Genomic DNA, 25,061 nt, shown 5'->3' with positions numbered 1-25,061 from the left:
ACAAAATGTACACATTAGAATATGCAGTGCACTTCGAAAATGGCAAAATTACCATTTATTGTGCAATTCGTCCAAGCTTGGTGGTACCTGACACTCAACATTGTTTGTCTGCATGTAGATAAAGCCAGTCAGTTGGCTCGTTATTCAAATAACGCGACCATGAGTTTCGTCTATTAAGGAGGTACCGCTCAACATCACTCTACAGATCCAGTATTTATAAAAAAAAACCACCAACAGGCAACAGAAGCTTGATAGATCGTCCCCACATTCGATTATGCTTATCTATTCGTATCTTTTGACTAAGATTCTCGGGTATGCAAACAACTCGTTAGTGAAATGGATGATACATTCAAGTTTAGACATTATTCAAGACATGGATTCTTGGTATATTCGCTCTCCAGGACACTAAACACATCATGGTACATTTTGTCTGTTCAACTAAGTTAATCGATGATCGTTTGTATATAATCTGCATTGTACACAATTATTAGCATCGTAGCAAAACTATCGTCAATTGTGGGAGATGAAAGAAAAATAATGAATACAGAAGTGTAACCTACGTCAGATATCCCCATAACTGTATGAGTGAATGAAATCATATGTATCTACACACACACAATCGTGCCACACACTATCAAGTAGAGATGTTCCTTTTAGCCTGAAATGTGAAGCATACATTGTTAAAATGGCGTCATCTACTGGCTTTCTGGAATTCTCAAACTGCGTGCAAGTATTAAATATGAAAACTGTACTTGATCAAGATTGCAATATTTTTTTCCTTCGATTTTGAGCTATAATCCTTGAATACTTTCCTCTTACGGGGACTGAAGTGCAAGCCGATAATTAGTTCTGGATATAATCATAAGTGAAGGTAAAGTACATACTACATCAAGGCTTGCCTCGCCTCCCCACCTCCTTAAAAGAAAAACTTTAATAGTCCAGGTTCTCTCTTTTTAAGCAGGAAGAAATCATGACCATTTCCTCGTTTTCTTTTTTTTGTGTGTGTGTGTGGAAAATCTAGGAAAAGTTAACTGTAATCAAGGCAAAGGTCAGCATTAAGATCAGGTCTTGATGGCAAGTTTACTTCAAGTGCAGGGAACCTTTTAAGTTCACAGGACAAACTGCATGGCCAGCTATAATGTGGTCAATCATTGCCATTATCAAATGAGACGAGATGGTCAATGTTAACATCATCTGATGAGAAGCTTCTTGTCTTTTAAGCACAAAGGCGTGACGACATGGCTGCCTTTGGCTTTCCACTAAGACGAACAGACAGACAGACAGACACACACATTTGATTATTATCAAATAACTGTCCAGTGTGACACCGAAGGTTCACAGTGTGTCACATGGGGAAGCCAAAGACGAACTGTACATTAAACAATAACATTAACACTATCTTACGAAGTTGTATGTACGATGTGGGCATTTCTTTCCCTTTGTTTTGGTGAGAGTTGAGGAGCTGCTGTGGTGGTGGTGTTCCTCTTGATGAGATAGAAATGATTCGCCACCTTCGTTGGACGCTGATGTCATGATGATAATACAGCGCTGCGTCATCTTCCCTCTTCAAGCATCACTATAAGGAAAGAAAAAAAAAAGATTTAAAAGAGTTAATACAGATTCAGGATGTGCTATTTATATGGGACATGTTTGCGTATCAGCTTCCCAGCATCAAATAGCTAAAGAGCTGAATAAATCTACAATTTTGACCTCTGAAGGGTCACTACAAAGGTAATATAGTAATCAAATGTTTCATTAAAGGTTTTTGACCCCTTAAGGACCAGAACAAAGGTAATATGATAATTGTTTCACCAAAGGTTTTGTATCATTAAGCTTAAACAATAAAATCAAGTTCTAATTCCTATAAAGAAACGACTAACTCGCTAGGTTGTGCAGGATGACCATCACTCGTTTTCCATGCACAAATATCCAACAATAGGCTTGTAGTTCTTGCCAGGTAACAGCGGGAGCTCTGACAATATTAGTTCTGTGGGAAAACCAGAGGTGACTTTACAATCAGTGACGACATCTGTAAGACTCTTGATCGTGGATGATTTACAATATCGTTCAATACACCGGTATCCCATTTTCTAAGGACTGATGTGGCGGCGTGGAAGACAGACGCACGTGGCAAGGTGAAAGTTTTTTTTTCATCATGTGAGGGATCATACGTCTGGCACCAGCGTGGCAATGTTTTGCTGCCTGGTGATGGCCACCACAGGTAGCCGGTAATTCTGGGGACTCCCACTGGCCTCCCTGTGGAACTAGTCCTAACGGTGGCATTTCCTGTGGGTATCGCGACGCCACACTGTTTGTTCTGGACGTGTCAGTCAGTCTCGATGGTCTTACCATAGCTACCAGATAGAAGGCTCTCAAGCACGTCACTAGCAACAGACAAAGAGGAGGCGATGTCTTAATGTGACCCCGCTCGACTGTGGTGAGGGACGACCACCTCCTCCTCCTCCTCCCAGTCTCCCCGATCCATCCATGGCCGGTGGAGTCACGCCACTGACTGACTCATTTGAGTCCCTCTGCCTCTCTGACGTCAGTGGCAATACGTCACTGGAAAGGTTTTCCCTCCCACAATGTGACACATGCCGAAGCTTCCTAGTATTCAAATGACCATCTAGGGGTATCAAAGGGGATTGAAGCTCATATTCTGAAACGCAAGTAATTTCTTTCCTTTTTTTTTCAGTGATGTGAGACTTTGTGACATCATTTGGGCAGATCGAAGATTTGCCAGAGAAAGGTAATCATCCCAGATTATGACGAGCCATAATGATGGAAATTATCATGTCTATGACCGGGAAAAAGTCGTTGGAGAAACTTAACACAATGGGATGCATTCGTGTGTATGTGCAGTGTGGCCAGTACATGTCCACCAAAGCCTATAAGACAGATGATCACTTGTTTTTCTTTTCCCTACACTCTCTCTCTCTCTCTCTCTCTCTCTCTCTCTCTCTCTCACCCACTGACAAAAACAAGAGTTACCTTGTGGAACCACCCGAGATAATGTCCATGAATATCCCAGCCCGAGCATGTGCAAAACCCATGACGAAATTCAGTCCAATTTACCAAGTATGAACGATGAAGAACAGACGGGTGGAGGGGACGAACAGTCAAATGACTGGCGAAAAGACGACGCCAAGAACAATAGAACAAACATCTGAACATGGGACAGAGGAATGTTGAACGAACTGACGGACGAATTAAAGAACGCATACAATTCCTTATCTCACAGTGACAGCCGAATATACACGTGTCTGTTTTTATCAGGTATATCATAAACAGTATAGCGGGTGGAGAGATATTGCTTTTCTCTGTCTGAACGAAGTCCTTTAAAGATCGTTTCCTTAATGGAGAATGCGGACGGGTACGCTGATCATGCGCAAAAATAGAACTCATTTTCGAGAATCATTGCATCGTTGTGACGAAAGATTTTATCCCCTGGATGTTACCTGACGCTGGCAAGATCAGCGGTAAGGAAGAAAAACTAGACAAGTACAGTGGGTGGTTCCACATACGCCCTGGAAAGTCCATATATATATATATATATATATATATATATATATATATATATATATATATGATGGTGTTACCGGGCGCCGCCTGCGTGAAAGGTCACTTTTCTCGAGGCTATGTCATCGGAAGTACACAGTCTCTTCGAAGAACTTCATTCCCTAAAAGTGTCCCCATATCTTTTTTTTTGCTACTGGAAGTAACACAGCCCTGGGTCGCAGGAGCCTACAACCTTGGATACACCCATCTTTGACAGGATGGACTATGAGACGGTGTGAGGCATAGTTTTGGGTGTATTGGATGAGCTGTTTATGGAGGACACTAAGAGATTCTTTTTCCTCTGCTACAAACCTGGTGTCGGTGAGTGGGCTGGGGGCTATGCGTTTGGTTACGTTCTTTGTGTTGTTACATGCGATGCCCCCAGAGTGGCTAGAAGTTAAGTGGCCTTGAAAAAGTGTACACATTATACTGTCACGCATATATCAGAGTAATTCTCAAGGTGCTAAGGTCTTTACAGCATATTACTTAGTCTGTACTCAGTGTCCTTGTGGGTCCACATATAGTCAACAGATCTAGTCTGGTGGTGCTTAATTTTGTGGAACAGTCTTGGGTCGCGTATTAAAACAGTTATGATATATATATATATATATATATATATATATATATATATATATATATATATATATATATATATATATATATATATATATATGAAGGAATATGAGGGAAGAGACGATAGATAAGAAATAAAGCAAAATGATCCTTTTACACATGCGTTGTTTCTTCCATATCATATATTTATTTTTTTCATGTCATAATGACCTTTAGCGAAGGTCAGAGCTGAGGTTATGATGGTGATTGGTGATCTGTTTGCCTCACTAGGGGTTTTCCTGTTACCTCGACTTACACATCACGACACCTATTGATCCTTCTTGCTTCTTCTTTTTCTTCCTCTTATTCTCTCTCTCTCTGTTCACTATCTCACCCTAGGATTCGTCCATTGGTATGTACAACAGCTGCAGATAATTTGTGAACATCCCTACCACAGACATGCTTACTTGTACGTATATATTTCTATTCCTTGGACAGATAGCCTATGATATCTTACGAGATATCACGTGACTCCAGGTTGAGATATCTCTTACTATCCTGGTTAGATATCCTATGCTTCCTACCCTATATATCTTATGTTTACTGCAAAGATATCATAAAGTTAGATGCTATGAAATATTACCCTTTCCTGTACAGATATTCTAAACAAATACTCAAAGTTCACAGAAATATATTCATGCTTTTTATCACATATATTGAACCTAAATTTTCTAGCACAAATATTCTATTCGTCCTTTAACAATCATCCTAGTTCTCTTTTCATATACAATCTCAGTTTTTCCCTATCAGTTTTTTTGCACTCCCTGTTAAAACTGTTAGGAAACAAGGTACATAGCTATCACTCGAGAACAACCATTATACAGCCTTTTGTTACAATGATACAGTGAAGAGCAGCATAGCGTTCCACTGAGGAAGTCGACAGTAGGTTTTTTTTTTTTTTTTTTACTAAACTCTTCGGCCTGTTTAAGGCCGTCCATGAACCCAGCTTGTATCATTTTAGGCGTCAGGTCATAAAAAAAAGTAATATTGTCTCCTACACCCTCATCCATACCACATTACACCTTCACTACACTCATCTGTACTAAATTACATCTTCACTACACCCTCATCTATACTACATTACACCTTCACTACACCCTAATCTATTCTACATTACACCTTCATTACACCCTCATCTTCACTAACTTGCCCTCGCACTCATCTCCAACATCCTCATTCTCCTCCAACACCACCTGAATTACCCCCACTTCGTGTTTTCTAGAACTTTTGCGCTATGATTAACCCTCCACCCACCTCCCTACTTCTGTCTTCCAGAGCTACCTCCCCCACACACCCCAAGTGTTTTTCCGAATCCAGTCTTCCAGTAACTCCATCCACTGCTTCCCCCACGTAAACGCACTATACTACCCACCCAGTCAATCATCCCCCCCCCCCGCACCCTCGTCCTCCTCTCCCCCTCCTCACCCCAAAACTGGTTTATTGCGCAGCAACTGACCAAGATGGCTTGGACTTTCCATTTGCTTAGAAAAATCCTCACACAGACACCACCACTCCAATTATGTACAAGAAAGCGGGATTTTTCCAGCTTCTCGGAACGGTGTGGAACCCTGGTCGTTGTCCCTAATGCTCGTCTCACTTCCGAGAATGGAAGTGGAGAGGAACACAAGGGCTAGACGTGCTGACCACAACCAGTTTTTTTTTTCACTAACCTCTCGTTTTTTTATTTTTTCTTTCTTTCGGGTTGGGTTCACGGCTCCCCGACAGGAACTGTAGTAGTGTCGAAGGAATAATCCCCAAGGTTGATTATTAGGTGGCTGTTGCCAGGTGTTGTTTTAGAGAGAGAGAGAGAGAGAGAGAGAGAGAGAGAGAGAGAGAGAGAGAGCGTGCAAATGCGTATAGATTTTCCTACTTTTGAGGGAACACAAGCTTACAAGAAAAGTGGTTCAGGGGAAATACATTGCTACAGGTACAATGTAGCTGTGGAAATACATCGGTGCAAGCAAAAGAAGAACAAATTTAGGAAATAAATCAGAACAAGCATACTAACTCTGAAACATTTAGTCAGTGCACACATACAAATTCTGAGGAAATACGTCAGTACGAGTACACATATTGCAACGAATATAAATCAGTAAGAACGTACTGAGGTAAAGAAGCATCAATGGAAATACACCGAGAGAGTGTATCACTGAAAATGAATACACTGAGTTCGAGGAAATGCGCTACCAAACTATATTTGTGCATGAGCACAAATATACTAATTAATCCTTCACCTCTGTTAAGTACATATCTATTTGTACCTACCACCACTAGCATGAGCTTCTGTATTACATTTGCTTGGATATCTGGCGCAACTTTGACGTTTACGAAACATTGTTGTGAATCTGTAACACATATCATTTAGTAACTATGTCATCAACAAGTTGAAGAATGATTTTTAACAAGGAATGGAACAGCACAGGTAATGATGGCAAACATTTGAAGTAAATTTCTCTCTCTCTAAATATACATAATATGCCTTATGCTTTTCTTAATTTTTTTTACGCAGTCCATTTTTGCAAATTACTGATGGATATATACGTTACGGGATATATTATTCGTGCAGATCTGTACATGAACCTTGGAGAAGGATTTCCTGTGGTTGGGTAATTATGTCTGTGTTGTACAAAATTCCCCAAGAAAAGCCACTAACAAGGGCTGTGTTGCGACAGGGGATTGCTAACAATAATGCTTCGATATACTGCACCAATTTCAGAGGCGGTAATGTTTACATCAGTTTTCCCTGTCACTTATAGTGAATTTACAATGAGAGTTGGCACACTGATTAACCATAGATCGATAATTTGTTCCACATATCTAAAATTCTGTTCGCCACAGAAATGCTCCTTTTCAAGTGATCAATATACATCAAAGAAAATATCTATGATAGGAAAACATAGCTGGTATGATATCTATCTATTGAAAGACGTTATTGAAGCTAGTAAGAAAAAGAAAATGCCAAGTCAGCTTTTTTTTTTTTCAGTGTTCTTGTAAGTAAATCGATGTCCGTCTAATAACCTGTATCTATAACAAACATAAACAAAAGTATTACGAGCTACAGCAGCCAAAAAAAAACCCTAGTAATAACAGTAGCAACAACAATAGCAACAACAGTTGTAGTAACACCAACAACAGTAACCAGCAACATTAATAACAACAAAAACAACAGCCACAACAACAACAACAACAGTGACTACAACAACAGTAACGACATGGCAAGTATACATCCCAACAGCCACTGAGGTTTCCTCTGATGGACCAAATGACCTTGGCTTTGAGGTGGGGGACACAGGAAGAGGATGATAATTGGAGTAATCGAGTAATAACAAGACTCCTAAACAGGTTTCACCTCCCCTCCAAACTCAGGTGATGTTAAAGAGGAATAAGACATCTGGGACGACACGAAAACCACATTACTACATGATTATTCTGATCGACTCTCTCTCACACACACATACATACATACACAAACAACCACGTCAGGACCCACTGGCGCTGCTAGCGTTTGAATTCCATTGTATTTGTATTCCTCTTCACGATGCAACTCTCGCACAGCTCGAGGCTGGTGTTGTGAAGTGGTTAATGGAGAGGATTTCATTAAACACACGAACTTAGAGCCGGGTTTAGGTAAGGGACTGGTGTTCAAAGTTCAAAAGTTTGCTCTCGATGGACAGTTATCATGAGGGGGTAATTGAATTACCGAAGTGCTTACATTAGCAGTTAGGTATTGATCTCGGCTTATGATTCATCTTGCAATAATATCTGACGATCGAAATGTTATTGTCCACGCGCGTTACTTTGAACCATCTGAAGAGTTTCTGACTTAAATAGTTCACTAAAAAAAAAAAAATCTATCTTATGAGGCAAATGGTGTCGTATACGCAACATATAAACGTTCAAGACTTGGGATCTACAGAAGCTTAACATCTTTCCCAATCTGTGACGACACTGCTCCATTAGTGTGTCTAACTCTACTGTCAACAACCAGGAGGCAAGCGAATGTCGAATCAACTTGAGGGCAAGTGCACCAACACGCCACATAAACGCCTATGACCAAATCGTAGCAGATTTGGTCATAGAGTTGTGTGTTCGTACTTGTTGAGATTTGGTCACAGAGTTGTGTGTTCGTACTTGTGAGACCCACAGCAATTAATCCAATCAAGAGGACTGACGTGTAGAACATGGTAAGAATGCTTACCCTAAAAGAGAGTCCATTTCTCACATTGTCTACACACAGAGTCCATTCACCTCCTTCACCTTCAAAGTGTCCATTCACCTTCAAATGTCATCACTGAATTTCTTTTCCCTCATCTAAGAGTATGATGATGGCCGGCGGAAGCCAATTATAGGCAAAGACCTCCACGGTCCCCCACAACAACTCTTGTACGATAAGTCAGCGTTGAACGTATCCTAATCTACTGAACAAGGATCAATAATTCACTAAGAATGGCCATTTGTCCGAGAAGTTCCTTGTCACTCCCATGAACTGGCCTTTAGGTAACCATCGCTCATTTACGTACATGAGCAAGCTCAGTGATAGCCAGTATTCTACATAGTTTACCTCGGGATTTCATGAATTATATCAAAGAGCCATAAAAGATCTAGGTCGATGTCACTCTCGGATGTCTTTGCCTTTAATACGTACAAGGCATCATTTATCACAATCATGGTTGCAAGCCTAATTATGTAGCGCAAGTAGCTTTATATAGTACAGAGTCTCGCATTCTTCTGTGAATCCTTGGATCATTTTTCTACGAGAATTTTAGGGCATATATGGAAATAGTGAGAAATAGTCTATCTAGTCTGTTTTTTCTCGTCTCTGCGTGTCTGGTACTGGATACCAACCAATTTGGAGAGCAACTAACATTACACTCACCGGGGTTTTCCGCGTTACACACTAGCGGTTAGGTTTTCCCCCCTGCTTACCTCAGGGTCATAGTCCGTCCCCCAAGAGAGAGAGAACTAACTCATGGGAAGCAACGCTGGTAACAGCTGTCTTTATCGGCCAACGACATCGGCTTGTGTTGCGATATCTAATTGGAGGACGGTTCTGCAATGTCTAGAGTTTCGTTCTTTTAAATTAAAAAAAGGTGAGAGAAAATTCTTACGATCAACGCTTCATCCTAGGATACGGTGGGGGCGTGGTGGGGGTGGTGGGAAACGCGTACTGTAATTGCATCTCTAAGGACGAGGGTCACTTAAGCGTAGAGGGAGATGATGCCAATGATCCACCCCACTTCCTGGTCCAACCTTAAAATGTCGTCATGTAAAGAAGTACTCCTCCTCCTCCTCCTCACCCCCAGGCTTACCTTTATGTTATGGTACATCATTGGGCCTCAAGACTGCGAGGCCCCGTGCGGTCTGACCACCCTCAGTGACGTCACCATCATCATCATCATCACCAAGACTGCTGCTTGCCACACGCACACGTCAACACCACCCGGCCCCCTACTTCATCCAGGACAAGACGTGTCTGTCTGACGTTGTGTATAAAAGTTGCTGTCCTTCACTGGTCACAGGAATCGTCGCTTCTGACGTCTCATATCTGGCAAACCTGTATGGAGGGGGACAGAAAACCAGAATACCAGTGTATTGTTGTGTGTTAGCTGCTCCACAGAGTAGGAACAGGCATGAGCAAGCTGAGGAGGATTGGGAAAAACTTGCACGGCAGCCTGATACCACGACTTGTGCATACCTTCAGTGGATTTTATTTTTCCAATGTGGATGTTCTATTCTTTTGGCTTCCATTCTAGTTCTCTTTAAGTATAGAAGCTATAGGAATTACAGTGATTATGCTAATAACTGATCAAACTACTATGTAAATTAAAGTAACTCCTAATGATTGATTTAGCCACTATGTAATATACAGTATTTATGCAAATGATTGATCAAACCCCTTGGTAAGATACAGTTACTACTAGAAACTAATTAAGCCACTATGTAAAGTAAGATAACGACATTCATAACTGATCAAACCTCTAGTTAAAGTAACTATAACAATAAGTGACCAAACTATTATGCTCATCAAACCAATAGTTAAAGTATAGTAATTATACTAATAATTGATGGAACCACAACGTGAATTACAGTAACTATACCAATAATTGATCAAACCATCGGAAATAACCACTTGCTGATACGCAAAATACTACTGGAGAGGCATCTCTGTGTAGCAAGGTCATGTTGCCGCCACATACTAAGTAGCCAGCCAGATGCATGAGGACTTCGCTTCCTCGAAATATTGCGGAACGAAACGAGTCTACGTCGTCCCTATGATCCAACAAATGCCACTCACTCACTTCCATAAAGGAATTTGAGCGAATGAAAGATATATATATATATATATACATATTCGCTCTGTGCTAGTACACATGCACTGGAAAGAATTGCAGTCGTGAAGGTCAGCTCATACATACGGAAAAGAGCTACAGTTTAAGGCTAGGAAAATAGGTTTAGATATGTCAAGAAACAGGAAAGGAAAAAAGACAATGTTGAAGGCTAGGATTGTGTTATCGGGCCATCAATCTGTGCTGCAGAGATGTAGAGAAGGAAGAAGCGAAAATTCTCGAGGAAAAGTCGTTTCCTCGTGGTACCAGACTTGCGTCCATGAGCAGTCAAGGAAAGCCACTGTTTCTAATGTAAAACGAGTATCTTGTGAAACGAGTTTGCCATCACCTCTTCATTTTTTTAGGCACAATATGCACACATCTGCAAACATAGCTACATATTTCGTGTATTCTATCCCTGTGTGGCATTAAGTACAAGGTATTACGTATTCTACATAAGGTTAACGACTTATCCCTAACAGGAAAGCGAGTGATTACAGTTAGCGTGATAGCCATTCAGACAAATTGGGTCATTATCAAGAGGTTCTTTAACACCACGTGTATAAAGTCGAGGACAAACATTTCACTTCGAACGAAGCAAAGTCCTCTTTCCTCAGTGGGAATGTTGAAATATGGAATGATTCACCAATAACAAAAGCTTAAAAGTAATACCACACATATGTCCAACAAATACCTACTCTGAGTCCACAAATGACATCTTTTGTTCCCTCCATACTTACAATATAACCATTGTACTGCATCTTCATAACTCACCCTTTTGCTTCTTACTAATACTTCACTAATCTCTATGACGTCGATCTCTCCCACAATCACCCTTGACTTTGCATCACCTCGCATGCCTTTGTGGGATATTCCCTAAGCACTGGTGTATCTATGTTGGTCATTTTACAAGTTGACTACGAGCTGAAGTCTCATTAATAGTTTTATTCGGCAGATAGATAGACATCAAACTACAGTCACACTGCTGTGATCCTCCAGTATCATAGTGACACTTCCATCACCGTAACTTGCTATTACCTGTCAGAGCAATATGCAAAATGATAGTGGATGAGGGGATGACGAAGTCCTAGACTACGAAAAGAGGCTCTAAACAGCTATCACAAGTCCTCACCAAGTATTCAAGGCCTTTAAACAAGAGCAAGTGACTCACCACGTGAGACAATAGCACAGAGGCATGGGGAATGACTTCCCCCTCCATCTGATAAGCGGAGGAGGTGCGTCCCGCATCGGTGTGTGTGTGTGTGTGGTGTGTTTGTGTGTGTGTGGTGCTAGGGAGGGAGGAAGGCTGTGTGGTCTGGCAGCCGCTGCCGCAGTCTGGGTCAACGCTCTCGCTTACCACAACAGCGATATGGAAAATCCCGGTTTTTTTTTCCCCCCCCGCAGACGATGTTTCGCTTGGGGAGAACCGAACTGGCAACACGTTCTTCCTGTAGCTACTGTGGAAAAAATATATGTACCACAGATAGAGGAGTGTGTCGTAGAGAGGAAGATCCTGGACCTTGTATCTTTTCGGGAAATAATTATCACAAAACAAATGAGTGTTCTTTTTTTTTACTGGGGTGAAGTGTTCCCGCTAAATCCTTTTTGTACGCGTCTTGGATACAGGTGAATATTACTTTTATACCTCTCCGGAGATACGCACTTCGACAGGAATGATCTTTTAATGAAACAAAGAAGATTCTCATTAAATCTCATTCATCCCGTAACGCACTGTAGGTCGTCTGTCGACGTTGTTATCAAAATGCTGAATATCAGAACAATGAACAAAGCATCATGGATATCAACCGATAACTACGATCATGGTGTGATATGAAGAGGATATGCCCGAGAGATAATGGTAAAGTGATACATAGTTAATCATGAGTTGAAGAAACACCATTTCCCTGTGGACTATCTCTGCTCCCTGATAACGGACTTTTGACAATGGAGCTTGACAGTAAGATCAGGTTTGTGTATAAGTCACTACCAGCGTTTCGATCACTCCCTTTTATAAATGACTGACTAAAAATGGCTGATAAAAGTGATCTATTTCGTATCCTATGGATAAAAGCACTTTTCTCTCCAAGCAGACATAGACAGTGATAATGAGGTGATGTGGTGTAAGGAAACACAACAGGAAACTGTGGAAGGAAGCGTAGAAAGCAGAGTGGGTGCGGTGGCATGTAGAGGACGAGGGTTAATGTAGGAGGAAACATCATAAACAAACTTGCCTATGGGTCAGAGGAGTTATCGCCTGGCCGAAACCCGTCACCATGACCTCCCTGGGTCATTATACCAGCCAGTGCTCGTACAGATGCAAGCACTGCCCCACACCTACTGCCGTGAATGTCGTAAACAATCCACGAACAAGTGCCCAGCTAAACAAGCAAATAGCTTGGTTTCCTAATAGTTATATGGATGTCAAGTACTGTATTACTGTAACGTAACCAACGTGAAAATATTCATCACTTAATGTTCACCATAGAATACATAGATCAACACAGTATCACTACAGTTCAACGAGTATGCAACTTTACTTAATATTTACCATGTACGTCAAAGCAATTCGACTGCAGTTCAACCATTATGTAATTCTGTATCACCTAATGTTCGCCATTACATACATTTGTAAACACGATGCTTCTGTAATGCAATCGACATGTAGTAACTTTATATCACGTAATGTTCAACGAATCATCGATAGATGAATCATGTATAAACCATGGAATATGATCTGTAAACCCATTCCTGGAGCATGTAAATAGACTTCACTCGTGTCCTTAATCCAAGCGTAGAAGTATCCAACCCTATCTTTATCTTGAGCCCTTTTGTGATCAATTGATAACTATTTACTATCATAACCCCACAATTATGTAATTCGTCAACTGTGTATCTTTAGCCGAATGGCTGCTTGAAGCTAATAAATCGTTTTATCATCTATTCATCATTTATCACGCACACATCTACTGTACAAATAGATAATCATAGTCAGGTCATTACACTTAGACACACAGACAAACATTATAACACACTTCCCTCCCCTCACCTCACTCCTCTCTACAGATATACACACACACACACACACACACACAGACACACCCACGCTATACACAGACACATCTACACAATATACAGACGCACCCACAGACAGTTTCACGGTAACTCTGCCAGGGGCGCCGCTCTAAGGTTATGTCTTTGCCGGAGACAATGACACTCGCCCCAGAGCCAGAGGCAAGGGAATAATAGAGCGAGGGAGGAAATCCCATGTTCTAAATCGGTCACATCTCTGCTCCCACACCACAACAGTACGCTTCCTGTTCTAAGCTGGCCTGTTGCGCATCACGCTCTAACACGGCCTCTTTGTGAATGACTTGACGTAAATCAAGCATAAAAAGTCTAGAAACACCCACACACACACACGCAAACACATATTCATAAACGTGCATTTATACGTACATGTACACACACACATACACACAAACATATACATACATCTATCCCTATAAGAACTTGTCAATCATATGCCGAGTAGACAGTCTCTATATACATATGAATACGGCATTACAGGGGAGGACTGTAAGACTAAAGGGGGATAAAGGCAAGACCTGTTTGATTCGTGCATGACCAAAGGATAGTGATGATGGAACACAGTGATTCGTATTCGACGGTACGTCAGTGTAGTCTCTTATCTCTCAGTCTCCTGGGACTACCTACCTGGTCGGGAGCTACTTTGCACACGTCATGGAATCACACGTGAGTTGCTGGCAGAAGAAGAGTGGTTGGGAAATTCATGCAACTCGCTCGTGAGCTGCTGGTGGTAGCGCGGTTGGGAAATACATATATGAGCTTGAAGGCCAATCATCAAGAGCAAAAACGCCATGTCTCCCACCAAACAACTCAGGATCTCGGATTAATTACTTCATATTTTTTTTTCTCTCATTCTTCTTTTCCTTTCATCCAAGATGAGCATGATTTGGGGGCTACGTTTTGCCGGTGCCATGTCGGTCACTATATAGAAAATGAACCTTGAACATATCTCTACTAACACACAATCTCGTTACTTAGTGTATTTTGGCAGTTGTTGAGTATGTGTCAATCACAGCAAGGTATCGCTGTGGCCGATCTTATGACGGTAAGTTAAACCCGCTACTAAGAGAGAGAGAGAGAGAGAGAGAGAGAGAGAGAGAGAGAGAGAGAGATAACGATATCATATACCTGATTTCTAATCCCCATTCTATTCTATATGCTTGGTTCATACTTTTCAATTACTATTCGTGTGGTACAGGGAGAGAGTTTCACATTGATGTTACCACATCTCTTCTTAACCTTGTATATATGTACCGTGCCATCACTCCTGTGTGTGCATGCACGCATATAACCCAGCCTAAGCCAAGTGCGCGCTCGTACGCGTGTGTGTATGTGTGTTTGTGTGTGTGTGGTGTAACGTAGCTGATGCTGTCCAGGGTGTAGCTTCTACTCTTGTGTGTCATAACTGCGTCTCATAACACGTTCGGTGAAGTGTCGTCTGTAAGAGCCAAAATATCTCTGTGCATAAACATCAAACTGACAACGAGCCAAACGCAAGAAAAAAATATCACAGGAGTCAAGTAACATAAGAAACAAATAGCCAGTCCTTAAGAAGCATTCGCCGACCTTAAAGGTTTCATAAAGGGTAAGGACAGAGCCACTTCTTCTACCACCTCACATTGTAACGGAGACTCATACTGCATGCAAGTGACTCACTCTCGTTATGATTACAGAATTAAGTCTTGCTTCGATGAACAACTAGGAAGCCCCCTCAACCATCACTTATCAGGGACTAGTTAACATGGTCTATATCAGGACCAGTGACTTGGGTTAACTTACTTAAAATTTTACCCTCACATATTTCAGTTTAGGAATCCCTTAAAACTTTGAAGAATCCCTTACAACTTTGAGGAATCCCTTAAAATCAGCGAATTCTGTTGCCGTACAACAAAACCCATTATCAACGTCATTGGTATACATACCAAAACGAAGACTGTTCCCACAATCGATTCCTGCAGTACAATACTTATTTACCTCTAACCATTGACTTGTTGATGATCAGTCTCCCACGTAAGAACGAATCAGTCTTTAAGGTGTGACTCAAGTTTTCCTAGGGATCCTTGATATGGAACTTTACCATCATGAATTTTCGTAAAGGATAACTCTATACGAATCTTCAGAAGCAAATTTTGTAGTCTCAGTCATCACACACACACACACATCCCCCCTCAACGTCTATCCCAGACCCTTGAAACTAACTATGACATATATATATACATATATATATATATATATATATATATATATATATATATATATATATATATATATATATATATAACAATCAACTCGGTGATTTAAAAAACGCCTTAAGCATCTCTAAAGATGAATGAAGTAGTGATATTGTATTCCTTAAATTGCTTTTTCCACCAACACCTCCCGCTCTCTCTGCTAAACCAGACCGACTACCATACATCTGGACGGGTGGTTACTTCGTTTCCCAGATGGGCAACTACGCGCAACAACAAACTATAGATGTGTGGACGTGGATTGGTACGGGCAGACCCTTCACATTCAACAACTGGGCCAGAACTGGTAGGTGAGTAGTAGCGTCTTTAGCTATTCACAACCTCAGAACAGGCAGTCATACAGAGATCTGCATGATAAAGTGTTCGCATCTGTGACTGCCAAGAATGTTCACTCGTCCCTATAAACCCACCCACATACACTCACATGAGTGAGTAGGTCGCACTCACAAGAGCGAGTAGGCCGAGCAGACACTCCATGAATTCGAACCCCAGGGCGGAATCGTCAAAGCGGCTCTTCATCGATCAGCCAAGCTAACCATTAACACCCTTCCTTCTTCCTGTTCACCAGGCTCGGCGGCATCCCTCAACCCGATAACGTCGAGAATAGAAACGAGCGGTGCTTGGCATCTTGAACCACTTCTTTGAGGGAGATGAGACCACCTGACACGACATCGCATGCCATTGCACCATGCCAGTCATCTGCGAACGACAAGGGTCCTCTTCCAGTTAGTATGGCTAAGTTCATCGAGCCTGTGGAAATGTCCTGGCCACGAGATGGACCAGGGAAGACCCCTCTCCCCACAAGGCATTAGGGAGTGAGGGAATTAGATACTCCTGATAATTCTTCTTAACTAAAATTTCATTAGAAGCAAAAATTCCATTCTTGAGACAGAATTGAATATATATATATATATATATATATATATATATATATATATATATATATATATATATATATTCACCGTATCTGTCGCACCCAAAGACCGTGGTCTATAAACAAAGTTTCACTGGTATGTTGGATCCTAAGTTGGGATTCCGTTTCGGTATTCCCCATCGTAGGAGACCAGGTGTCCTTACACCTTGTACTCAGTAGCATCTCCTGGAGTGTCTACGATCACATCAGAAGTCTCGATTGTCTGTGTCTGTGGCTTGCTGCCAATGGGCTGAACAAGGGCTTACGAATCAGTCACTGGAAATCACGGAGAAGTGCTTGGGACATGTTTATACATAGGAGGTTCTGGTTTCTGTACATTTAAGCATGGCTGCTAGGGAGTAGATGTGAGGGAATGAGGCCATCTGTTCGGCCGTCTTTAACCCCCAACATAACATCATCCCTGGTCACAGATGGAAAATATTTCATACCTACACGTACAATGTGGGAATATCCGGTGTTTGCCAGACCTTGCTGAGACAAGGAGAAGGAAAGCCAAGCCAAGACCATACTGATCCCTGGCTTAACGTGATAAAAACACATGAATCGCAATGATTATCTCAGATAATTTATATATGACGTCAGTAGATATATGTTGCAACTGAGTAGTTTGTGACTCCTAACTACCAACATATGTATCGTGGGTAGAATATTCGCCGTCACGTATTTGTAAGCTGTGAAATAAACGGAAATATAACCATTGATGATGTGGATTCCTTTTCATTACAAACCAAAGACTACAACGAAGGTACGCGTCATCAAAGGGATATTCAGCTATCAATGTATAAGAAGAATTTTTTTTTCAATGATATGTCGTGTATTGATATGAAGCTGATGTATGTAGAGTTTAGCATTTTGATGTGACCTGGCAACCGATTTGAAAAGATTAGCTCTGGCGAAGGTAGCTTCGAATTCATCAAGTGTAGTTTACTTAGAGTAAAACGCACAACTTTCCTTCGAAATGCAGGAAAGATGAATCCAGACACCGGTTCTCTTTACCCATCTTTCCGCCAAGTCGTCCCCGTTTCAACTAACCATAAGAAAATGTTTATCAATAGGTCTTCATATCAGAGAAATGTATCAAGTGAAGACTGTCCCCCTTCGGATACTACAGAAGTCACATATCGTTACATTAGGTCTTTAGTTTACGAATGCCATTTACTTATTTACCTGTTTCGAATGCGTACTTTCCAAGGATTGAAAGAAAGAAATTCTGAGTTACCTCACATGATAATTCCCAAACCAGGCTTCCCAGTTCTCTAGAACCTACCTTGCAGCAAGCGACAAAATACCCGAATTTCCCAAGCGGTGAGGGGCGCCGGGCGTAAGGTGAGTGGGATGCCAAGTTGTATAAAAGCCGGTCTAAGGTCGTTCTTAACATCACATCCTAACCTGGCACGGTGAGTCAAAGACCTCCACAGTTGTCGCGTTGGAGATAACTACTTCGTGTACATAAAGCTTTTCACTCCAATCATTTCAGTTCAAATCTTTATCAAATAGCATCTAAAAAAAAGATATACACATCTAACTTTGAATACTTTACTTTGTAAGACCATTGATCTTGATCTTTACGTTCATTTTCATTTTGAGCGTAAAGCATTCTCAATCATTCGTTTACCCGCGTACATTTCAAAGGTGTTCGTTTATCCTGCTAAGACAAATCTGAGACGAACGTTAGAATTTTAGAGAAGGTGATCGCTATTTGGGCTCTAATATATCATGTCATTGAGTCACATTATCAAGGACGTTTGTTGAGTCATGCTACCTTGAACACAAAGATTAGATATGAACGAGGCATTCTGACTTGCTTCTTCTTCTTCTCCTCCCCCTTAACAGATGAAGACTCTACTATTGCTGACGGTGGTGGCTGTTGTGGCTTCCCACAGAGTTCAACATGGGTCTCGTGGGCTCGGGAGAACCCATGGAGGCATTCCCAGACCCGGTGGAAGCGTCCACAGCCAGGGAGGAAACTCTCGCACACCTGACAACGATAGGATTGTGTATCCAGATTCCGATTCATACCAAGGACTAGGACTGCCAGTCAGGCCAGGGAGGCCAGGAGCTGGAAGCCGACCAGTGAGGCCTGGGACTGGGTTAGCAGCAGGAGGACAGGGAGATGGAGCAGTGCTGGGACCAATTGGAGGTGGACCAGATGGCGTTCTCTCTCTTCTTCAGTGCAAACCATACATCAGACCTCAGGTAAACTAGTTTCACCTTTCACTACATACACACACACACACACACATATCCACTCAGGCCTGTCTTATACCTCATTCAGAATCACGTCTCACTGTTTCTGCTACGTTGTCCTTACCTCCAACTTCTTCCTTATCAACAGTTACGTCTGATATCTTTCATCTGTCCTGATCATCACATGTAACCTTTTCTCCCATTTGTATCCATTATTTGCTTTTCCCTTATCTTTCACAAGATGTAATAGTTCCCTTATATTTTCTTGAGGATTATAATCACTGTTGCTTTATATAACCATTTGGCCTTCAGTCTAACTTCCCCATCTGCTACGTAAACACAGTTATAACCTTCGCGTAAGCACGTAAACAAACCCCTTATTCTTTCTTCCCCTTCCACCACCCACCCCTCCTCTCCATGTACTCCGCCTCTAAACGCAGCATCACCATCGGCAGGTCCACTTCGAGCTCGGTAGGAGCGAATACCACTTCTCCTGGTGCAGCGACGGTGGCAGGAAGTATGTGTGGGAGGATGCCAACGGTTACTGCGAGAAGCTGGGCAGCGGATGGGGTGGCGTGAGCATTGAAACTGAGGAGGAAAACCAATACATCACAAACATCATTGACCAGCGTAAGTACGGCGCCCTTCCCTGAGTCAGTGACTGGCTAGTGCGAGAGTTCCCTGTTTACTGATGGTGCGATTCAGTGTAGAGGGAGTCGTCCGTGTTAATGATAAACCATGATGATAAGAATGCTTTAAAGAATAGTTTTGGATAGTCCTCTATCCTTTGTATTACCATTACTATCAATGCAGTCGCCTTGAATTCAAGCCAACTTTATTTTGGGCAATAGTTTGTCACAAAGAGGAATAACAGGGGAAAAAAAAGAGTGTATCCTCAGGGTGCTTTTGGGTAGTGGAAACTACACTCTCGAAACTGCAAAATGTTAAGGATTTTATGATCAACCATAAAGTTATGATAAAAGCCTTTAAGGTGTCGCTAGATTTATGTGAGGGTTTGAGCAGCGCAGTTTCCTCTATGCAGTTTCTGATATAGGCTGATATACATAGAGGATGAAGTATCGTCCTTAGTATCTGTCGTAACATATGCGAGTATGAGATCAGTCGATGAATTTAGCAGTCTTAGCGATTCCTATCTAATGTAAGTAGTGATCCGCGTATATGACCCCGAACGCGCTTATAAAAGGTATAGATAATTTATCTCTCTGGCAAGATAAGGATTAAAGGCATGCTATCACCTTTGTAGAAAATAAAGGTCTTAATGTATTTTCATCTTAGCGATCCATTCTCAACTTTCCACAGACTCATCTTCTTTTTTTTTTTTAATGGCTCTCTGTGCATTTTCCACTAATTCGCCAAATTTTAACTCTTACTTCTCCTCCTCACAGATCGGCTGCCCTACATCTGGACTAGTGGCAACCGTCTCCACGCCCCTTACAAGACGAATCTGTACAACTGGTTGTGGGCAGCCACTGGCAACCAAGCCACTTACTACAACTGGGGTCAGACTGGCATGTGAGTCTCCACTCCTTGGGTGATATACTTGTTATATACATATATAGAAATGAACTCATATACATTCAGATGTATATAGTCACATTATCTCATATTCAGTAAGATTATCTTTATGAATGATCAAACTTATTATGATGTACATACGTAGATAAGAAGAAGGTGTCACTCCCCTTCCTCTATGAATAGAAGTGCAGTACAAACCTCGTTATCAAAGAAAGACGTCCATTGGCTAAGATCTCATCTCTTTCCCCCTCCTTTCTCCTATAACAGGGTCCCTGGTCGTCCCCAACCCGACAACAACGAGAACGACAACGAACAGTGCCTCTCTGTGATCAACCGCTTCTATCCTGGAGATGGCATTACTTGGCACGACATCGGTTGCCACCACATGAAACCTATCATCTGCGAACGTCAGACTTCTAAAAAGTACTATGAGTGAGAAACGTAGCCACCACCTTTTTCGTCTTCCAGGAGAGGCAGTGCATCCAAACGACGTCCAGGACTGCAATCACCCGTTCTTGATGATAATGACACACACAAAAACAAAAGAGGCGAAGAAATCGTCGAAGTTACGATATATCGCTTGACCAAAAGTATTAAGTCTAGTAATGAATGCAAGAGGGACTTAATGGGCCACGCGTTTGCCTGTCATTTCCACTGTACTCCCAACTTCTTCCTGGAGCGAAGGGAATTAATTAGTGCCATAAACTTGTTCTGAAGTCGCTTTCCCATGAAAGCTGGAGGGTGTGTTATACCTCGTTACTCTTAGTTTCTTCTTAAGAAGAATTGGATCTCTTCTAGAGGGTTATGTGCGCCTAAAATCGTGGTAGAAAAATACATTTACAAACGAGAATGACCAAAGACAATATGAGGTATTTAGAAGAACTTGATCATGTAGTTGTCTTTTCATAATCAGATCAATCCCTGATGTATATGACTAGCGTGTAGAATATGTTAATACATTTCCTGAGACTTGTAAGGCTTAGTCAGTAGGGAAGGTATCTCTATCAATAGCAAAAGACTATCTTGAATGTAGAGGAATACCGAAGCAGTCAATGATTCATTTAACTTGAAACATTCAGATTCCTGCCGCTGTCATGAAAAGTAGATAATCACTAATTTATACATCAACTGATATGTGGGCAGTTAGCATGATTTTCTTGTCTATACCTCAGTTAATAGTAATTGTATTTTCAGGTTTTAATCTATGTCACGTTAGTAACGAATAAAGTATTGATATATCTATTAGTTTTTCTGGTATTTTCTACATATTTGCAACCATGAAAAAATTGATGTATATATACATATATATGTATATAAACCTAGGACACTTTTTACTGGGTTCCTCCAGCTTCAAGGCTGAGCTACCATCAGTAGCACGGATGGGAATGATTCTTCCTTTAGAATAACAAGTATGAGAGAGATACACTCCCTCGTCAGAGAGAGAAGTCGATTCAGAATGAACACCTTAACATCAGCACAGTTTGTTGCTATATTTGTATTCTTTCTATCGTCTCTATTCCTCTTGGGGATGATGACCTACTGTCTACAGTGAATAAAAGAAAACAAGTATGTTATAAAGGGCTTTTGTGGTATTGGAATATCTCATAGGCATTACGACCCTCAAGTAGTGTTACACATTTCTTGCAACCTAATATTTTTTCTTTCAGGTTTTTGCTTTATTTTACATGTGGTGTGTTTGTCGGATGTATTGCCCAATCTTTGGATTCCGATCTCGTGTACCTTTCATCGACATCTAATGTCTTGATCGGTAGTTCCACAAGTTAGTCCATATGTCGTAAATATTAGGTAGGGACAGTGCTGCCTTGCTCAGCTCCACCAGCCAATTCAAAAGCCAGTGCTCATAAAAATGTTTTATTTTAACCTTTTCGATATGGATTGTGGGCATTTCTTCCTGGATGTCCACTTCCAGGAGCATTGTTATGGCCTCTTTTTGGTAATAAATTGAACATTGATAACACTTTCCTTCAGTCTCATACATAAATTGAAAAGAGATTCTTCCTTCATAGTCTCCTACATAAATTGAAAAGCGATTCCGCTTCACTTTTTCTAATCTGAAACCAAGGCACTGGTCTTCAAGTCGAGGCTAACGCTTTAGATTCATTTCATTAGCGTTTCTTCCTGTGTGGTTTTATATGTTGGATAATCATCCTTTCCCTGATTTACACATGTCCATTGCTTGCTGCGTCCGCGGTGATGTTCAATGGATGTGGAGTTTAAACCTATATGCTTTCAATTAGGTATCTTAAACTGTAGATGGAATTATTACGGCAGTCCTAGGCGAAACTCTTATGACAAGCGCTTAAAAAAAAAAAAAAAAAAAAAAAAAAAAAAAAGATTACCTGTCACTCACCGACTGTCCAATAGTAAATTGGTTACGGTCTTTTTATACGAGACAAACAACTTTGTAACCAACTATGTATATTGGGTAATCGGGTTAAGATTTAGAGACTAGGATATTACAATATAAGTATAGTGTTAGGATAGCCTAACAGAGCAACGGCTAGTTTCAACAAAGTTGCCTTTGGTTACCACATGGAATGGGTAAGATCATAGGTAAATGAAATTCTTTTCAGAGGGGGAAATGCAATTTGAAATCATGATTGATTTCTGGTACATTTGATTATGATGAAAAGCAATACTTTCAATGTACATTTGATCTTGTTGCAAGTAGGTCTTTTGGTCATTTAAAATTTTGGGAGAATTTTATGAAAAGATTCTGTGCATCCAGAGACATTTTTAAAGGGTTATGCAGCCAAAGGCTGCATCATTTTAAGTAGCAGAGATATATAGAATTGATTGTTATGGCACGAGTCTATTGGAATTTAGTTAAGAGTGGTAAAATGTGATAATAGGTATTTATGAGTAAGGAGATGGAATTAAGATATAATCATGGACTATGAAGGTAGTTTATTATTGGATAATAAGGGAGACATTTATACAATATTCTTAGTTAAAAAAATAGTGGCGTTATTTCACAATGGATAAAATATCTTCGTGTCCTTTATACTGTATTTTCAAAAGTACTCGTCTAAAGAATCTTTGTTGGTATATGATGTTAATGAAGTTGTGGTAAATAACATCGTAAGACAAATGATAGTTACATTTTCATAATTGATGCCGATATATCACTTAAAAAATTTCATGAGGTGTTATCCATCCTGATGGGGATTTATACTGTGGCGGAAGGCGAAGAAAATATTGGGTGCCGTAGAGTTGTCAGAAGGAATTTAACCAGAATACCCTTGGTATTCGCAGATGACAGGTTTCAAATGGTGGCAGCCAATATCATGCCAAGTGATGGTGTCACCAGGATAGAAATGGTTGAGGATTCCGAGGCACTGTTCGTTGTTGTTTTCGTTATTGTCTGGTTGAGGTACGCCAAGTCTGGCGGAGGATAAAAGGGAGGTTTTAGTATTAATGTTCCTGGGAGAAATTACAATGGTAATTATATTGGAAAGAGATTGTGTGGTTAGGATAACTAATCATTGTCGCTAGTAATCTATTTGAGATGAATATCATTATGTAAAGTAAAGATGTAAATTTCAAAGGATGCGCGTTATTACGAGATACGTATTGGATAACTAGATTAAGATATTTTCAACCCTAACGAGATGGCGTTACATGGGTAACTTACCCTCCAGTTCTAGCCCAGTTAGTGTAGTACAAGGGAGCATTTGTGGCTGACCACTGCCATTCTTTTGAGTACTGGCGGGTTCCACTTGTCCAGATGTATGGAAGTTCGTCTGTTGGGGAGGGAAAGATAATAGAATGGAAGTTTAAGAAAAACACCAGGTGGTGGGAATATACGAGAATTATAGAATGCAAGTGCAATATAAAGAATAGGTGATGTTATAGGTACGAAATTTCACAACAGTAATGTGTAGATACAGAAAGTAATTTGTATTATTTTCATACTTACGGCGTGCGATAATTTTTGTGATAGCGCTGTTTTCCTCTCGAGATTCAATGCTTACAGCATGCCATCCTTGTCCAAGCTGTTGGCAGTAGTTGATGGCTTGTGACCAAGTATATTTTTGTCCTCCATCGTTACACCAGGAGAAGTGGTAATTGTTCTGTGGAAAATTCGTATGCAAGTAGGAATGGTAGAATAGTTTGTTAACAATTTGAAGAAGAGAAATTCATTAGATTACTGGCGAGTGTAATGAGTCAGGAATATATACAAATGTAAATAGTGTATATGAACGTGGACTATATATACAACATCAAAGCAAGCATTCCACGATGTCATTATGGAAGTATATTACTCATGATTTAGAGATATTAGGATCTAGATTGCATTATTAAAGGATGCATGATAAAAAAATTACATTATTTGCAGCATATCTGCAGCGTTTTGTGTTGAGCTGTGGTCGACTGGCTAATTGTTGTCCTAGGGTTTGACCCGATGGTTGAGAAGGTCCGCTTGGTTGTCGAGAATCAGGGAAAGTAATTCGGCCTCCTTGGTTACCACGAGGGTATTGGCAGGCCACAACGGCTGCTAGGGTCAGTAGGATCGTGGTTTTCATGATCTGGGGAGGGAAAGAAAGAAGT

At 40.9% G+C, this 25,061-nt stretch overlaps 2 protein-coding genes and 1 long non-coding RNA gene across 6 annotated transcripts; 1 reads left to right on the top strand and 2 right to left on the bottom strand.

Annotated features, from left to right (window-relative positions):
• Nucleotides 1-328: 328 nt before the first annotated feature.
• LOC139758351 (uncharacterized) lies at nucleotides 329-12,856 on the bottom strand. Its single transcript, XR_011714802.1, has 3 exons — nucleotides 12,728-12,856; nucleotides 9,480-9,724; nucleotides 329-1,576 (listed from the first exon to the last, which is right to left on the bottom strand). It is a non-coding gene; the product is annotated as an uncharacterized lncRNA (long non-coding RNA).
• A 3,149-nt stretch (nucleotides 12,857-16,005) lies between these two features.
• On the top strand, nucleotides 16,006-21,727 carry LOC139758348 (uncharacterized). Of its 4 annotated transcripts, XM_071679638.1 has the most exons (6): nucleotides 16,006-16,122; nucleotides 16,401-16,557; nucleotides 18,600-18,962; nucleotides 19,409-19,583; nucleotides 20,360-20,486; nucleotides 20,757-21,727. In XM_071679638.1, exons 2-6 carry the CDS (start codon nucleotides 16,483-16,485, stop codon nucleotides 20,923-20,925), a joined length of 909 nt encoding a protein of 302 aa, XP_071535739.1. In that variant the 5' UTR covers nucleotides 16,006-16,122; nucleotides 16,401-16,482; the 3' UTR covers nucleotides 20,926-21,727. The 4 variants fall into 4 exon arrangements, with proteins under 4 accessions (XP_071535739.1, XP_071535738.1, XP_071535740.1 ...); XM_071679637.1 differs by lacking the exon at nucleotides 16,006-16,122 and having other exon boundaries at nucleotides 16,257-16,557; XM_071679639.1 differs by lacking the exons at nucleotides 16,006-16,122; nucleotides 16,401-16,557 and adding an exon at nucleotides 16,817-17,511.
• A 1,672-nt stretch (nucleotides 21,728-23,399) lies between these two features.
• On the bottom strand, nucleotides 23,400-25,061 carry LOC139758349 (snaclec salmorin subunit A-like). The gene is made up of 4 exons (XM_071679641.1): nucleotides 24,839-25,061; nucleotides 24,430-24,583; nucleotides 24,145-24,253; nucleotides 23,400-23,894 (listed from the first exon to the last, which is right to left on the bottom strand). Exons 1-4 carry the CDS (start codon nucleotides 25,034-25,036, stop codon nucleotides 23,738-23,740), a joined length of 618 nt encoding a protein of 205 aa, XP_071535742.1. The 5' UTR covers nucleotides 25,037-25,061; the 3' UTR covers nucleotides 23,400-23,737.

The sequence above is a fragment of the Panulirus ornatus genome, chromosome 30 (genome assembly GCF_036320965.1).
Source record: "Panulirus ornatus isolate Po-2019 chromosome 30, ASM3632096v1, whole genome shotgun sequence".
In the NCBI taxonomy this organism is placed as follows: domain Eukaryota; kingdom Metazoa; phylum Arthropoda; class Malacostraca; order Decapoda; family Palinuridae; genus Panulirus; species Panulirus ornatus.
This window is presented reverse-complemented; position numbering and strand designations above follow the sequence as displayed.